General features: G+C 40.6%; 1 protein-coding gene across 5 annotated transcripts in view; it reads left to right on the top strand.

Annotated features, from left to right (window-relative positions):
• Cdk14 (cyclin-dependent kinase 14) overlaps positions 1-18,682 on the top strand; it is a 576,868-nt gene that overhangs the window by 110,393 nt on the left and 447,793 nt on the right. Inside the window, exons 1-2 of one of the 5 annotated variants that reach the window (XM_006503547.4) lie at positions 3,923-4,279; positions 4,631-4,726. The exons of 1 other annotated variant lie outside the window; for it this stretch is intronic. Coding sequence is in view for 1 of the 4 variants with exons in the window: in XM_006503544.4 (XP_006503607.1) it covers positions 3,760-3,906 (147 nt within the window). In the remaining 3 variants the exon portion in view is untranslated. Of the gene's footprint in view, positions 1-3,559; positions 4,280-4,630; positions 4,727-7,770; positions 7,828-18,682 lie in introns of those variants that run through there. 3 more of the 5 variants (XM_006503544.4, NM_001310448.1, XM_017320708.1) reach the window with 3 other exon arrangements.

Here is an 18,682-nt window from a genome sequence, read left to right as displayed (position 1 = left end):
AGATGTTCTTCATTCGTGAAAACAGTGACTAATTTACTGATGAGCCCCATGTCCCAGCACTGCCTTGACTGCTATTTTATGGCCAACTCTAAAGTTGTATTTATTGATACCATATTTTTCCCCTACAGTTCTCCGTGCTCCCTGCCCATTTTGACTCTGTACCCTCCCCCAGACTTTGTTTATACTCCTGTCACCAGCAGCTCTTCTGCAATTTATAAAGTGTCAGGAAGACCCAGGACTAACATAGAGAAGCCCCTGATTCTTGGGTGGTGGTGGTGGGGTTCTTGTGTGAAGATAAATAGAAGAACAAAGCAAATTAATGTGCAGAGCTAGGGCAGCAGGCTAGGGATGGAGAGGAAAGATTATGCTGAGGTAGTTGCTGAAGTCCAGTTAAGTAGAGCTAGGGCCAGCAGAGTGGGCCAGTGATTGGCAGGTCAGAACCGTGGTAGGGCAGAGAGAAGAGCAACGGTGAAGATGGCTGTAGCAGTTGTCAGCATTGAGGAAGTGGAAAATGGCTGGCTTGACTGAACAGGCTCAGTTCTGCACAGTCAGTGCGCCCAGCCCTGCCTGGAGCCCTTGCTCTTCAGGCCCAGCCAATGGCTGCCTGCCTGAGGAACAAATGGTTTATCTTCTAGTTTCAGGTGGACTGAGGCTGGTTGCAAGCATTTATCTCTGGCTTCATTTTCCTTTGATTTAGAAGTAGGTGGACTAGCACCTTGGTTCACCCCAGATATTAGGGGAATGAGTGAAGGCATGTAGCAAGCCGTGTGCTGTTGAGCATGAACGCACACATGCCTTTGCCAGAACACCTCTTCCTCTCCACCGGCCGCCTTTCCTTCGTATCCGTTGGTTGTTTATGCCCCCACTTTCTCCTTGTGATGTTAGAATTTCAGGACTAAACTTGAGCTCCCCCCATTTTACTGGGCCTCATGTCCAGTCCAGTCAATAGCAAGCATTGAAACACCTCTTTATCTGTCCACCCCCTAATTCCGTTGCCTTCTTTACGGTCTTGTCCAGAAATTTGTCCTTGCTTCCAGAATGTCTTCCCTTTCCTCCTTGTCCAGATTTATTTTCTATACCAGTTCCTTGTTAAAAACTGAAAAGCCCCACCTAGCCCACTATCTGTCTATAATTCCCTTAAGATGGACATTTTGAATCAAGGCAACCACCATTTCCCATGGGATAAAATGCCCGATTTCCTGGTACGCGACACACGACCATTTAAGCTCTACTGTTGAACCTTCTTGCTGCCACTGTGCTTGGCCATCGGCTCAGCCAGCTTCCGGCTGAGGCTTCACGTGGCTGCTCACGTGCTTTTCCCATCCAAGCAGAGCCCAGGCTCCTCAGATTTATGTTACTTACTCTAAAGAGTCTCCTGAGATACAGCAGGGAGCTTATGTCAAAAACTTACATCGCCAGGGATGCTTGGCGTCTGGGGCATGAGGATGAAATGTTTGAGGGCAGACATGGACCATTGAAGGCCATCCAGGGCTACATAATGAGACCTTCTGTTAGAAGAATAATAAGCATGTTTTATTACATTATTATAACTTGTTTTACTTATTTAGAATCATTTTCGGATAGCTTTTATAAGTGTTTGAAATCATTATCTGAAGTTTCTTTTTGAGTTAGATTTAGCCTAATCTACTTGCAAATTTAATTTTGGTATTTGATTATTACAGATAATTTCATGTCTTGCTTGCTATGCGTTTATATGTCTGTAATGTTAAGACATTAATATGACCTGTTATATGTCTCAGGTCCTTGTGAATAGTAGGCACTTTATTTGTCATCATTCCTTTAGTTCCTTGGATGTAGAGAATGTATGTAGCTGTTCACAGTGCTGTGTATACAAGTGCATGCTTGTGGAGTAAATAGAGAGGTGTTTTGTTTTGTTTTGTTTTGTTTTGTTTTGTTTTGTTTTGTTTTGTTATTTTTATGGTTTGTCGCATTAACCCTTTGCATACCACATTAGTTCACCCACAGTTTCAGGAAGAACAAACCATAAGAACTGTTGTGGCCAAGTGACTAAGCTGACATGGAACCTAAGCATTGAATTGTGGGAAGGAGTTTACCTAAGATAATTTTAGACCCAAAACATGGAGTTGGGAAAAATTGATGAGTTAGTTTAAGAATTAATCAATGTTTTTAGAGGCCTCGCTTTGTGTTACAGAGTAATGAAAAAAGCCGGTGATTGGCATGGTTTGTACTCAGAGCCTTAAAATGGGGACAGTAGCAATAATAAAAGAGCATTTTAGGATGTGACAGATAATTAAATCCTACATGATTCAGATTTGAAGCAGTGTTGGCTTTGCCAAAGAAGAGTTTGTGCATTGGAAGGATGAGCAACCCTATCGAGAATCTCAAGGCCTTAAAGATGTTTTGGACGACCACTACTCTTCAGGCACGTGGTTCACACAATTAAAATACTTTCTGATATTAGGGAAAAACTTGGGGTGGGCAGCTACCTTCATCAGAAAAGTGTTTGCCATGCAATACCAGAACCTGTGTAAAGCCTGGCATGGCAGCACATGAGGTTTTATTACCTTAGCTCTGGGGAAATGGTTTAGACCAGTGAGAAACTGAGGGGGAAAAAAAAAGGTGGACAGCTTCCGAGAAACAGCATCTGAACTTGACTTGTGGCTTGCCAAAGCATATTTATGCATACGCACCCCTCCCCCAAAAGTGTTTATTTCTTAGCTTTGATAAAGAAAAAAGCACATAATAGTTTTTATTTAAATGAAAATTTTATTTTTTTATATTTTATTTTTTCTTTCATGTTGCAGAAAAAAAATCAAGTTGATTATTTCTCAGGTGATATTTGGAGTGATGAGGATGACGTCTTATGAAGGAGAAGTGTTTCATTTGTATCCACTGGGCTGTGATGGGTGAATGGTCTCTTCCTCAGCCTCTGGCAACACACAGACTCAAGCCCAGCGCCTGGGGAGTACTGGCCACTCACCATTAGCACAGTAGTTACCGTCTCTCATTACTAAATTTACCATAAAATTGAATATTTATAATTATAGATTACCATGTTATTTTAAAATTTCTTCTGTAAGTTATTTTTCAGTTTTGCTGTACCTTACTCTAATTTTTGAACCATGGTGCTTCTCTTTCCAGGCATAGAAAATCCTAGTTCAAGTATGAGGGAGAGATCAGCCTCTCTCCTGTAGGGGGCGCTAAGAGAGTAGCAGTTAGTTTTCCTTTGCCACCCAGTACCCTCTGGCATGACTTGGCACAATTTACTTAAAGATTGCATGCCCTGGTTTGCAGGGTTTTGTTTTGTTTTGTTTGTTTGTTTTTTGGATTTTTGTTTTGTTTTGTTTTGTTTTTTGATGCTGTCATGGGTCCTAAGCCCATCAGTAATTCTTCAGGCTCATAATTATGCAACTGTCACTTTGGTTCAGTAAGTGCTACACCTGTGCAAAAAAAAAAAAAAAAAAAAAAAAATCTAACCTCCTGCATTTGGTGCATGGTAATTTTAGAGTCCTCATTATGCCTCATTTACATATGACAAACGTTATGCATATAGACACATCAAACCATTTCCCAAGCATTTGTAACATGAACGCTGGTAGCCTAAACTTGGCCTTCTCTAGGACCTCAGATGATGATTTAATGGCACTGTCACTCAGGATACTTTCTGGCTTTCTCTAGTGCCTTTAAAAATTGAATTGAGCAGGATAAAGTGCATCCCTTTGATTAAATGTTTTTCCTCATGTGCAATTACCGCGAGCTGTCTGCCTCCCGTTCTGTATGCTTTTGAAGCAGCACTGCATTGCAAATCAATATCTTTCTGGAGAGACAGGGTGTAGTGGATTGCCTGGACAGCATATGCGTGGTTCCTCTGGCTGCAATGCTGCTGCAGAGCCCGCTCACTCTGCCTTCCTGGGAACCCCACAGGCAAGTCCATCGTGTTTGGAGGAAGAAAAGAGATCATTCTAGGGAAAAAAAAAATTGACCTATTAAAGCTTTCAAGACCGACTGTTAGCATGTTCTTTGTGCTCTTCTGAAACGTTTTTTGTTTTGTTTTTTTGTTTTTTTGTTTTTTTGTTTTTGGTCTTGCTCCACTGAGATCAGCTTCTCTGGGTGATCTCTGGAATTTTTTGTGCTTCCCCCTTTCTTGGTTGTAGTACGGCCGTACCATTTCAGCTTGCTAGTGCAGAAAGATGTGAATTCAGTTGCTGTCTGAGGCTGGCTTGGTGCAAACACATTGCTAGAGATATGTTAAGGAGTTCCAGGTGAATCCGGCTCAAGAGAGACAACAGCATAAACGGTAAGACAGAGCATGCCTGAATCATAGCAAGGGCTTTAATTTGGAGCATCTCGGCAAGTCTGAATCCTGACTCACTCGTTTACAACTTGAAAAGGATTCATTCTGTGCATGTCATGCCACTCAGTCGATTCTATTTAACTGCCAAAACCAGCAGAGATTGATAATGGGGTATTTAAATTAAGGATCCGACGGGGTTACTCAGCGAATCCCCGGAGGCTCCCAAGGCTATTGCCTGGAGTTTGTAAACACCAGGAGCAGATAAGATGAAGAAAATGTTCAGTGACTGCTTCTTTGCCATAGCCGAGTCTGATTTCTTTGGAAACTAGTCTACCTTTTTTTTTTTTTTTATAGCTTAAAGAGATCTTGCATATGGTTTTGCCTGGCTATGCTTAGCTGAATGCCCTCTGAGTCAATCAACTGAAGGACGGGAGACCACTTTTCCTTTGGGTAAACTGATGTCTGTGAATTTAGCTGGATTGGGTCTGAGTAGAATTGATATCTCTACTATACTAGAAATCCGGGGCTGCTTCTCTGATCACCTTACCCCTTCTCCTCCTCGAGCCCTGACATGCACCTGCTTTGAGTGTGTGTTTCTGAGTAGAGGTCAGGGTGTTGCCACTTGGCATCTTTATACCTGTAATGGTTTTGCTCTCCTGCATAGAAGTGATAATTCTTCATGCAGTTCTGCTTGAAGTGCCAGCTAGCTCTACTAGTGGGCTGTTAGCATTATAGATGCTGATGGAGAACCCCTGCATACAAGAAAGGCTGGGCTAGTAGACAGGCTACACCAAAATGAGGCTTGCCTGTTCATGAAGAAGATGACAAGCAAGGTTGAAATATAAACCCTGACAGAGGATGAATATCTATTTACTTAATTAATTGGGGCATGGTATTAAGTAGCCAGGGGGGTTTGAAGTTGAAGGATATATTTTCATATTGTTTACATAAGAGACTAATACATTAGATGATCCTGTGAATTTGTCTGGGTCTACCTTTTATGTGGGTGCTAAATTTTAAGGGTGTCAGCATTTGATATTTTGCTTTAAAATATTTTACTTTGTATGTTTGAACTTAGGAATTAACTTGAAATGTGAATGTTGTAGTGAGTGAATATTAGTTGACCAGATTTTCAATAACTTGCATATTGATCAGAAAGTAGTTTTTATATAATTTTGTGATACAAAAAAGTAAGAAAGACTACTTCATTACCTTATAAGTTAATCGAGAAAAACATAGATGGAATCTAAGATTTATAGTAAGTGACTTATTGGAGGAGGAGCCTCTGTACTTATTAAAAATTAAGCATAAAACTGGGCTTTGATTTCTAGGAATGAATATTTGGATTTTGTTCAAAGGAGAGTTGGAATTTTCTTGTATTTCGATCAGTCGTTTATTATTCTCTAAAAAGGAAAGAGAAATATAAACTGGTGTTTTATATCTAAGTCTGTTGAGATGAGTCTGTTTTCTGTCTTCTGAGAGTGCTATGTTCTAGCTATTTATATTTCTACCTTCACTTTGTGTACACTGCGAGGTTTTTGTTTTTTGTTTCTTTTTCATCTCACAACAGGAGGAATGGAATATCTGCAAAACGTGATGTTTAAAAAGGGGGCTAGTGGTGTGGTGATGCGACATATATTTTAAAACCACACTTGTCTTCATCATGCAGGCATTCAGTGTCTCTGTATAAGATGCTGGGAGACATACTTGCAGCAGTAGAGAGGAGCGGCCAGAAGCTTAGGTATAGTAATACTACCTCACAAGAAGTAAATTTGGAACGTTCTAGATGGTGGAATGGCGGCTCAGGAGAGCCTGTTTTATTGTAGGCAGTCACTCACATGCAAGCCTTGGTGGAGAGTCTACTTGGTGACAATGATGAATGGAACAGGTTTATCTGGTTTCTGCCCTCGTGGATCTTAGAATCTTGTTTTTAAAAGATATTTTGAAGAAAAACAATCTGTGGGGAGTGTTTGCTTTTCCATTTTGGTAACTGTGAGAGAGACACTGTATGCTTTGATTTTTTTAAAACTGTGTTTAAAATACACATTATACAGAATTTGCCAAACCTACCATTTTTAAATTTATAGTCTAGTGGCATTATTATGTATATTCAGTGTTTTGTGGTAAATAATTACCCCTATCCATGTCCAGAACTTCTTCATCATTCCAAGTCATTAAATATTTCTACCATTCTCCCTTCCCTTCACCCCTGACAACCTTGGTTCTACTTTCTATGCCTCTGAGTTGGCCTCTGCTAGGTACAGGGCAATGACATAGCACTTGGCCAATCTTACTTAGCGTGTCTTCACAGCTCACGATACCGCGCCATACATTGGGAATTTATTCCTTGGAGAGTATACTTGGATTTTAATATGGAAAAGATAGCAGTTTTCCTCCTTAGCATAGGGTGTCAGTGAATCAAGGCCCCATATGGGCATGCTAGCAGATAACTTAGAGCTTCTAACAAGATCCTCCAATCAGCAAGGAAGGAGGTCCAAAATCCGCCAAGGGAATTGCCCACTGGTTTTTGGGTTATTTGCGTGTGATTGATTGGGCACAGTAACTGGACTGCTTTCTTGTATATTTGCGGATAAAAGCAACGATCAGCTGGGATATTCATTGTGAAGCTGGATTGTGACTTTTGTCATTAATATTAAGATCTCACCTCCTGTGCAGTGCGTTACTCATTGTAACTGTAAAAGCAAAGGCCATGATGATGATGACGATGATGATGATGACGATGATGATGGTGGTGGTTGTTTCCTATGTACTCTGTGGGCTACCTTCTGCCCCGAATCCTGCTTTTAGTGGACAGTCAACTAGAACCCCTCTAGATAGCGTCTGTGTTTGTCAGGAGGAATAGAGAGCGGTTATATGCTTGATACCACAATAAACAGGTTTTCATTACACAGGCAAGCTTAGCTTCATCAATAAAGTTTTTTCTTTTTTGAATTTCCCTACACACTGCTCCTTTTAAATCCAAGAGATTATTTTTTTCCCCAATAGACGCTTCCTTTTTAGAAGGTCAGGTTACGGCCCCATCCAGAGCCTGTTTGCTATCTGTTTGCTATCAACTGACTTGACAATCTCTGTACTGGATCACTGGCAGGTTTGTATCTATGCTGGTAACTCCCTGTTCAAGGCACAGAGGAGCAAGATTCAGCATAACACTGTTTATTATCCGGGTCATCCCACCTTTCTCAGTGGCCTTGGTCTTGGGACAGAATCTCATGTTGTCATACTGACTTTTTCAACTCAATATATAGCTGAGGCCAAGTGCTCCGATTACAGATGCCTGCAGCACACATGGTATCCTGTCCTTAATGATTCTTAATGCGTTGCACTCTTCTGCTTTTCTCTATTATAGCCTGGCTCGGCATAGGAGGCAGATTCGGAATCAGATTAATTAAATGACTGTTTACTTTGGTGGTGAGGTGGAGGGGAGGAAGGAAGGGCGGCCAGAACACTACGTGCCAGTGACTCTGTGCAGCTTTGGATTTCCTTTTCTTTTCTATCAGGAGCGGTGAAAGCATGGGTGGGCGGGTCTGCAGGTAAGGCTCATCCTTTAATCCATCTAGGATGTAGAACGTAGGGGATGTGCGCACAGTGGTCAAGAGCTTCTGCTCTGTAGTTTGGTCCTGCAATAAATCTCTGCTCCCGTGTTTATGCTATGCATGGCCTTGGACGGGTGGCCCAGCTCATGCCTGTTTCGTTTTAATTACTTCTGAAACTGAGATGACATTGTGCCCTCCCGTGGCTCTTGGTGGAGACTGAGAGATTGTGCTAAAGGTAGTTTTCATAGTCACTGTTGTAGATGAGTTCCGTGACTGGGAGCCTCCACTCTTACCAGTGTCACAGCATCTAGGGACCTGCAGTGTCCGTCTCTCTTTTCTAACAACGACCTTCGCACCAGATCCCAGATTCTTTTCCAGTTTGCTTCATTAGAGGGCACATATGAGCATTTCTGAACTTTACAGGACTGAAGAAGATAAAACAGAAGCTGTAACAGCATGCTCCTGTTCCCTGCTTTCCCTTGCCAGACTTTGAGAGGGTGTGTGGTCTGGAGAGGTTCTCTTCTGTCCAATCGACAAGCCATTTCAGCCAGCAGTTAGCTCCTCTACTAAATGAGATCCTGATAACACGTTGGCAGAGAAATGCCTGTGGAAGCACCGGGCTTGTTTCAGGTGGCAGACACACAGCAGGATATTTACATCCAGCCATCTCGGCTCCATTCTCCTTGGATTACTGAGAAGTCAGTATTGACTTTTCTGTTGTGGCAAGGGTACACAGAGCAAGTCTTCATGGAAGCGGGCGGCTTTATTATACAGGATAGCTGTTCTTGCTGAAGGTTTAGCTCTTCCCAGTACACGGACCAATTGTGAAACCTGTATTGAAAGACACTTGCTTTTTTTTTCTCCCAAAGGCACATTGTTCCCTGTGTCTCTCTTCAGGAGCTCTGTGTGGCTAGTGACTCACACAAAATTCTCTCTGCAAACGGCGAGAGCTTCGGCTGTCAAACTCGAATTCAGTTTTGTTCTAAATTTTCCAGGGTTCTATGGTTCCAGAATTTAGATTGGTTTCATTGAAAGGTAAACATCACATTTTAAACACTGCAACATCACATCTTGACCACCATTGCTAAGTTATTACCCAAGGACTAATAAAACATTCATTATTTTTGTTAGAAAAGGTGTTTGATCCAGGTGAGGCGATGGAAGTTGTGTTTATTTTTTTATGTGTTTCAGAATAAGATGGTAGTATGGCATTTTAGTTCTTCTTCAGGAAGAGTTTTTGAAGTGTTTATATCATTGTTCTTAAATACTGTTCAGATAGTTACCAGGTGAGAAGAGTTCAGGTCCTAATGGATCAGTCTTACCTCCACTAGCGTAGTCTTTTCCGTTCCCATTGTTTAATGTTGCTTTATCTTTCATGTAGGACCAAATAAAGAGCTCTCTGAGAGGTATAAACGTGGAGATAGAACTGTCCTGGTTCACAGTACAAACAGGCTAGCGGCAATTCAGTGAAGCTCAGAAGTGAGACAACAGAATTCCAAAGATGCCCGGGATTGACCTTTGCACAGCCTTTCTGACAGATGACAGCTTCTGGAGTCTCTTAGGATGTCTGTTAAAAAGTGAAATGCAAACAGTAGGCCTTCTAGGCTGGGCAGATGGCTATCCCGGTTAGGATAGAACACTGATTTCAGACCTATCCCATTTGATTTGCTTTTAGGACTTCTTAAATGGCACACGGTCTCAGTTTTTAAATTGCTGTAGTTCATGTTAGTTAGTCTCCCTGGCCAGGTTGCTTTCCCCTAATGCATAATGGAGGGTCTTTTGAAAATACACTGCTATTCCCCTTTCTCAGACAAGACCAAAGACAGAGACAATAATAATAGTGATAATAATAATAATCATAATAAAGAGTTGTGTTTAAACCTGTACATTCTTTGAAAGAGAAAAATGTCCTTTAGGACAGAAATAGACTTTTTCTTGACAGCTTTAGGGGAACAGTGTCTTGATGAAGAAACTAATTAGCTGTGCATTGAGAGCCACTTTGCGTGGCTTAATTTTTCAGTTCTGTGGAGAGTGGGCATTCTGCTTGCAGCAGTGGGGACTCTTTTAGGTTGGCAGAGTCTTCACTCTGCGGAGCAGCAGGACAGAGACACCCCCTTGCCATGTGTAGAGTCTCAGCTTTACACAAACTCCTCCTCTGGCCCTTCTGACTATAGATATGTGGTCAGGGAGAAAGTACATCTGTAAATTCTACTGTTTTGCCTCCCAACAGTGGCTATGCATGTGGTCATCTTATGTGAACGCACTCTCTCTCTCTAACCATATTATGATTGGGGATATCAAGCAGGAGTCAGAGAATTTGTATAAACTTTCTTTGACTCTTTGGGATTCTTGCTAAAGTTTTCCTGGGACCACTGTTGTTTGAGAAGTGTTTGATTCAGCCTTCCATGGAGTAGGAGTCAGAACCCATGTGCTTTTTCAGTCTGGAGAGGATTACTCCAGTCTGCCATGTAGACAGAGGGCTCTCTCCTGATGGTAGGGCTTATTGCAGGTGGTACCCAATGCTTTGTGCACACCGATGGCTTGAATATTTTTATTTATAGATACAGTACTAACTTCTTTATAAACTTGCTTACTCCAAAGATACCAAATAATCCTTGATACGTTAGCAAAGCACAGTTTTGGGTTCAATTCTCATGAGAAAAGTGTTAATGACATTAATAAAAAAATAGACATGATTTTAACACATACAAATATCTCTTTTCTAGAAGCACATAAGTACATCAAAATATAGACAGGAAGTATGCTATAATAATCTGTCTATTCTATTCATTCTTAACTTTATCTCATTCCTTTTTGTTTTAAACAGAGGATGTTTATACACATTGGCTATATATACATTGATTGTATATTGTTAGGAAACTTTATTTTAGTGCTTAAAATAATATTAATTATCTGAAGTTGCCATCGTATTTTATGGAACACTTGAGCAGAAATGTTACCCAAAGATGCAATATGCTCGTCACTCCTGTGGCATGCACAAATCGGAAGAAAGTGTGTTTCTGAAGGAGTTGACTTTTCTCTTTTATTTGACCATATCAGCAAAATATATCAATACATGTCTCAGTTATGAATCCATAGGAAATCTTGTTAAAATTCAGATTCTAATGTGGTAGGGCTCTGGTGGGCCTGAGATTCCAGGCAGGGTCAGTCCTGGGTCAGTCCTGTTGGTCTGTAGCAAGGTATTTAAAGCATGAGATAGAGGACGTGTGACTCCCCAGGATAATAGCATGACCAAGACCCTATGTAGACCTCAAGTAGTAACAGGGATGCTACTTTTATTTTGCTGTGAGGCATCATTAAGCTTTACTTTAAATTTATCCTGGTAATTTAAAAAGTGAAGATACTAAAGGTTTATAAGTGGATGCATACACCTCTGTGGACCTATGGGCAAACTATAGCTCACATAAAGCCATTACTATATAAGTATTATAGTAGAGAAAGCTCCTTAGAATTATTCTTATAATATTTGCCAAAACTTCACCTGCTTGAGGCATACATACATATTCCCATTAGCACCAATAAGACAGCTTCCCGTTTCGTTTCTTGATAATAAACATTAGATTCCAGAAAGACTGAAGTTCCTGAGTCAGTATGACATGGTGCAGGTTTGTCCATTTCCATTCAGCTTTGTCTATTAGTTGCTGCATGGATCAAATAGAATTAGGTGAGATCCACAGAAAAAAGTCAGTAGAGAAATACAAGTTTTATTATCCCAAAGAAACGAAATGGTAACAAATCCTGGTGAAAATAAAGGAAAAAGAAGTCTTTATGTGTGGTAGGTGCATCTGTGGTGGAAGTCAGTGTAGAGGTTCCTCAGACTCAAGCCACAACTTCATGGGATCCAGCTTGCAGCATCCCTAGGGATGTACTTCTGGGAATCTAAAGTTAGCATTGCAGAGAGATGCAGGCACGTTTGTGATTATTGCATTACTATTTGTGAGAGTCAAGAGAGGAGCCTGTTGCTCAGCATCAGTAGATGAACAGAGTGCAGTTCTATACAGAATGGAATTTTATGGGGAGCTACATAGAAGAATGGAGTCCTGCCATTTGCAGGAAAATGGGTAGGGATCATCATAAGTGGATGAAATAAGTCATACTCAGAACCACAGCATCACATTTACTCCTCCTCCTTCTTTCAGGTGGAGAGTGTAGATTTAGGAGAAAAAGAGACGTGAGAAAGACGAGGATTATTGCAAAGAGGAAGGGATCGGCAGGAAGGGGGAGAGTGTGTTTGAATAAGTGTGAGAAAATGTGATAATGTAACCAATCATTTTATGCAATTACTATTTACAAAAATTAATTGATATTTAAAAAAGCACTTGAAAACAGGATCACCTTAATGGATATCGAACTCTGTGAGCAGGAATAGCTGGTGAAAGGATTTCCATTGACCAGAAAAGACCTCAACTCAGGGGGTGTCTCCTTTAATGCAGTGCCTGAGAGTGATTTTTCACATAGCCTACTTTTAGTTAAAGGCAAAGCTTATTATTGAGTAGTTATTGGCAGAGCATTTATTTCTTGGCCATACTTTTATCTTTTAGGACAATAAAGAGACAGAAAACATGGTTTATATACCCAAGTACTTACAGTTTGGGCCTGAAATATAATTAGCACATGAGAAAGATGACAACAACCAAACAAAAAACAAAGACGGACTTCCTGTTGCTCCCACCAAATCTAGGAAAACAAGCGTAGTGTAGCTTATGTAAATAGATGACAGCAGCAGTTATTTAGGATGGACTGTGAGGCACAATCTAAAAGGGATGTAGTTCGTAGAGCATTTGTGGTTGCAGCAATGATATTCATGTAGGGACAGAGATACTGTTTAATAGAACCAAGTTTGGCCAATGTCCTACAGTGCACATTGCTGCACCATATGTTGCTTGATCGATTGCTTAGCCAGAATGTTCATGCTGGATCACTGATAAATGATTCTGTGATCTCACAGGTAATGAAAATCTGAGACCAGAGATACCAAAGTAAGTGTTTATGGTGTGTAACACCGCCACACTCTCTGAATCCTAAATTCTTGAGGAGGAATTGCATAGGAAAGGAAACAGAAAGAAGTGGTTTCATTTGTCTGGTACTTGATATATTTAAAGTCACTCACTAGTTGTTATCTGGGACCATTTTCAGGCTAGGGGTAGTAAAGGTCAAAATAACTGCTAAGTACAACAGTTTACTGTTTAACAAATGAGAAGGCTGAGACACAGAATGTTTAAGAGGCTTATTGTATGCTGTTTTGAGTTATGGGTCTTAGTTAATATTGTTATAGAGAGCTTGATTATGGCAAAAAACAAAAGATGCTAAATAGTAAAATATCCATACACGTATCATTGTATCTACATATAGTTAACACACCCTCTATCTTTGTTCCATGTGTTCATAGAACCATTTTTATCTACATGGCTGCACAGAGAAATAGACTTGCAAACACACACTAATTGGGGAAAAAAAAGAGAAACCACATCTTGCAATAAGAGAGGATGCAGTCCTTTTCAACCCAGCAGGTTAAAATAGCAAAGGTGGCACTCAGGGGTATTATTCCAGCAGAGTTGTAAATTCCTTTTATTCTTCATAATTCTGTGTCTATCTATCTTTTTCTAGTTGAAATTCCCTTAAAGGTAGAATTGTTTTGCTTTATAATTTAGAAAAAAATAAATATTTTGGGGAGAGGGAACACTGCATAAAACTTGTAAATGACTAGGTGATTTTTATTAGGAGTGATTTTGAGAGTAGTTGTTGAGTAGGAGAAAATTCTTAGTCTTCCATGGGCATAACATACAACAGAAAAACAAAACAAAACAGAAATACCTACAAGTGTTTGCTATTGTCATCATTGTGCTTATCCCATGATTTGCACTGGTCCTGTGGTAGATACTCTGTTCATGAGCATCAGAAGACCATGACCTAGCCACTACTGGATGTGTGCGGCATATTTGACATGAGTCAACTTGGTGTCTTTAACAGCCGTTCTTTTCTGGTAGCTGCCTTCTACCATGAGTGTGGGATAAGCAAGTAGCAAAGGCCACTCTGGGATCTTAGAGACATGCCCATCACCAGGAAATGGCTGATTCAAAGGGACAATTTTCAACCTGAATGAATTCACTGTAAATGCATGCCAGGCTTAACCGAATTAAGCTGTGCTCTTTCACATCCATTGCTGAGGCGTCAATAAACAGTTGTCTAGGTTTTACATAGCTGCAAGCAAAACACATAGGTCAGACTCTGACTTTTGAAGCCTCTAATGCCATTTGAATTATCTGACTTTTATTATTTTTTTTTTCTTTTTTAAATTATCTTCTCTTCTTAAACCAAGTTAGGGTCTACCAACAAATTAGCAAGTTTCTGTTAAGGATGGAGGGGCCAACCCCATGAGCTAGAACTATGCCTGATACTATTAATGAGGCCAAGATCCTAGAACCAAGCAATTCATGTATCCAGCCCCAGTGAAGGCCTACTATTATTTTGAAAAATTAACATAGCAGTAAAACTACTTCCAATGATACCCATAAAACAATGCATCGCTCAACCTTCATGGGAGCTGCTGTTTCTTATAGTAGAGAGCAACACATCTCAATAGCATGCAGAACATGAGAGACTTTGGAGTGTTCAGCCCTGAATGGGATGTCTCTATCACAGTCTTCCCTTCAAGGGTCAGGGATCTACATAGAAGGGGTGGCAGTGGAAAGGTTATAAGAGTTAGAGGTGGTGATAGATGATTTTAAAAGAAACAGTCTTTTCTAGGCACAACAGAGCAAATGAACATGTGAATGCATAGAGATTGTGACAGCATGCCCGAGACCTTCACAAGCTCAAGCCAGACAAAATCCCTACATGAAGGAGGGGAAGCCCCATCCCAAACCAAGAAGCCATTTGCAAAAGATAGCTGTTAGGAGAAGGAAAATCAGTTATCTTTAGTGGAGTGATGTTGGAGGTATCAGGCACACATCATGCTAAGGAGCAGTTAACCAACATAAATTGAATGCTGACTCTTTAGTGACTACGTTTTGCTTTTTGTGTTTGTTGTATTAGAGAGAAGGAACATGAAGTCGGTGGCAAGGGAGCAGGGAGGAGCTGGGGGGAACTGAAGGGTGGGAAAGAATTTTATAAAATATGCTATATGAAATTCTCAAAGAACAAATAGAAAAAAAAAGGTAAGTGGGCTAGTCTTATTCAGATGAATCTGTCTCTGTGTTTTCATCTCTCACCTACATCAACATTTTAACTTCTGTTGACTTCATTGGAAGAAAAAAACCAGTTTATTCTGGTATTTGTGATGATTTATTCTCTTTAAGTGTTTTCAAGCACCACAAGGAAGGCCTGCTTATATAACTCTTGTCGCTTCTGTTTTTAAATGAAGTGTGAAAACCCGCAGCTGGGGAAGATATCCCCTTAGTTCCCATTGGTGTTGGCATGCCTTGCTTTCACATGGGGTGACCGTGTGTCTGTTTACTGTGATTGGCCTTGGGCGCATGTGCCCAGATATTTTCTTCCTGGCCCTACGATTTTAGAAGACCATTTTTAAACTACTGAAGCCTCTTGTGCTGCATGAGTTTGTCAGCAAAGATCTACTAGATTCCAGAGGACTGTTGAGGACAAACGGGTTTGAGAGCAGCTGTAGAATGAACATAAGGCCAAGCCATCACCCTACGGGAGAGGTAGATTACTGAGGTGGTTAATTAAAAGGAGTCTTTGTAGTATATGTATACAAAATACAGCAGTCATCAGAGGGATTTGTAACAAAGCTTGTTTTAAGTATCTGGGATTGAATCAGCAAAAGGCCTCTGGAGAGAGGTAACTCTTTAGCATAGTTGTGGCTTCGCTTGAGAAGAAGGCTTTTGATTCTAAGACGACAACAAAGTCTATGTAACAGATGGTAGAAACTGATGATCTACAGAATGCTCTAAGTCTCCTGTGCTTGGAGCCATTTTTGCTTGTACACTTTGTACATGACCCAATGTTCATACTCTTAAAAATATGTGTAGTGAATAAAATCAGTTAAAATTAATTTGGGGGTTGGAGAAATGGCCCAATGGTTAAGAGTGCACATTGCTCTTGCGTTTGTGGGGACCAGCATTTGGAGGTGATATTAGGAGGCTCAGAATCGCCTGTAACTAGCTCTGAGTTGTCTGACCCCCTCCTCTGGCCTCTGCTGGTACCCATACACATAGACTCTTTCTCTTTTACATATGCTCTGTCTCTGTCTCTCTCGAACTCACACAGTCTTACATATAAATCTTTAAATATTTAAATTTAATTTTCTTTCTCAGTATTTAATCTCTGATTACTGACTTAGTCAAATTGCCCTACTTTCACAGAGTAATTTCCAAGATTCTAACATATTTCAAATACTCTAAATAAACATGATTGCTGCAAGTTATATTTCTGCATCTATGTGTGCCCTGTTCTAAGATACCAACATTATAAGTTGGATTAATTTTATTTTTAAAGCCTTCCCAAGCGTTATAGATCTACTAACTTACCTTGCCTCCCCAGGAAAGTTAGTAATAGTTCTTTCTTCTGTGTTCTTGGTATTATGCTATCTGTACAGCCTCACAGTAGCAGGAGGTTAGAGAAGCTTAGTTGTTGACCATTTGGTATCTTGGTTGCCTTGTCTAATTAGTGAGTCAGACTTGAGTCATGGGATGGCAGTCAAACCGACTTTCCTCTTTTAGGGTTACTTCATATATGCTGTTAAAAGTTAAATTATTTTAAAAACTTCCTTCCTTCCTTCCTTCCTTCCTTCCTTCCTTCCTTCCTTCCTTCCTTCCTTCGGTCATTTCTTTTTGCAATCTGTCCATCAGATGTGCATTTTGTAATATGCCATTTGGGGAACATTATCTATCTTTCAGCATACTGCACTGTTGTATTGCCCTGGCCTGTTGTTCCTGGAGCTGACCATGTCTATACTGATTCCACTCAGCAGCACCCCACCCCTACTCCAGGCCTTGAGCAGCCACCCATGTCTTCAGTGAGCTTCCTACTTGGTCTAGCCTATTAGCTTTTCAACATTCTCTGCGTTTATTGTATTTCATTTATTTTTTTCTACTGTAATTGCTATTCTTCCTTTAGTAGCTTTTATCATTGGAAATCATATTTAACTCATTTTTTTAAAGTAATTCATTCGATTTAAACACAATATTATGTTTCTTTTTGATGGTTGAATAAGCAACCACAGTTTTGTCAGTGGGAGCTCTGTTAGGCCAATTCTCTTGCTAAAATTTTTTCTGATATTTTAAAAAGGATCCTAGCTTTCTAGTTAATAGCTGGAGGTTTCCTAGCCTCCATCTCTTTTTCTTTGATTCTTTTCTCCAGCCTCCCCTTGGCACTTATCTCTTGTGAGCTGGGATCTATTTATTTTTTCCAGTGGGAGGCCCGACATTTAGCTAGAATCCAGGCATCCAGTGGGGTTGGCTATGAAAGCTGGAGATGGGTGAATGGGTTACTATTTATTGGCTAGAGAAATCTCCTTTGTTAGGTACTCGGTAACAGGTTGTAGAGAGATTCACTGGAAGCTCTGCTTGCTTGCAGAAGAATAGCACCTGCATGTAATTTGTCTTCAGGGGCCTCTGCGACTGCTGGGTCTACATTATTCACTCAATGATTTTATGCTAAGAGTGGCTAGAAACTACAGCTTCCACCAAGGACTGGATACTGTTCTTATTTTCACCTTGCTGGATCCTTTTCTGAACCAGAGCTTTTAAAATGTAGGGTCTCCAGGAGAACTGTCAGATGGGTGTGCTAGGGCAGCAGAGCTGACTCCAGGTGTTTCAGGAAGACCTGAGCTCGACTTTCTGTTGTGGTCACTGTTAGCAGAGATGGGCAGATCGCAGTTACGGCTCGTGTCCCTAATACTGGACACACGACACCCTTCTAGAAGAGTTTACGTTGACTTACGTGGAAAACTCAGTATAGATTTCTTTCCTTGATGAAAACTCATGCACAAAGAAGGTGTTGATACTGGTATGGTTCATGGCATCCTGGCTGCACCGGAGACCAGAAAACTTGTCCAGAAGCTTGGTTATGTGGAGAAACTTGTTCCTGAGTTTTAGAGTACTCACGTTGTCCTAAAGTTGTGGTGATTATCCACGGCAATCCTGATAACCATTGCTTATCTTGTCCTGGGTTTATTAGTGATATATGCAGCAGTGATTTGTTGTTGTTGTTGTTGTTGTTGTTGTTGTTGTTGTTGGTGGTGGTGGTGGTGGTGGTGGTGGTGGTAGTGGTGGGTTTTCTGTTTCTGTTTTTTGTTTTTTAAGTCCTGTTTAGGTATCACAGTGGTTCAAAATGTGCATAGTAGGTTTCTACTCTCAGGTAATGTGTTACCACAAAGACACAGGCTTATTATTTCAGTTTCAACGGGCTGAAAGTCTGGGTGTGTCACAGGGTTTCTTTGCCGAGATCTTTCCAGGCTGAAATCATGTTGGTGGTTCTCACCTGGAGCTCCAAGTCCTCTAACATGTACACAGAGCTACTTTTACTGTGTATGCAGTTGTGTGGCCCCCAGTTTTCTGATGGTGTCAGGCAGAGGCCATGTTGCACCTTATGCCTTCATAAGGATTACCACTGGTGTCTTTCTGACTAGTCAGCCCACACCTTACGGACTTGTTTTTCCTGGTTTCGCAGGGACCTCTTAGTTTTGTTTATCCCATCAGATAATCTCTTGTTTACACATAGAATAATATAGTTATATAATATCACTTTATAATTGCCCAGGATAGTGAGAGAACCATTGTAAGTCAGGAGATCGTAGGTGCTGTTTTAGAATCCATCTATTGCAGTGAGCTTCAGCTAAAGAGCCTTGGTGATAGCTCTTCATGAGCATACA

This window comes from Mus musculus, chromosome 5 (genome assembly GCF_000001635.26).
Source record: "Mus musculus strain C57BL/6J chromosome 5, GRCm38.p6 C57BL/6J".
Lineage (NCBI taxonomy): Eukaryota > Metazoa > Chordata > Mammalia > Rodentia > Muridae > Mus > Mus musculus.
The sequence above is the reverse complement of the archived record's forward strand: the minus strand, read 5'-3'. Positions and strand labels throughout refer to the sequence as shown.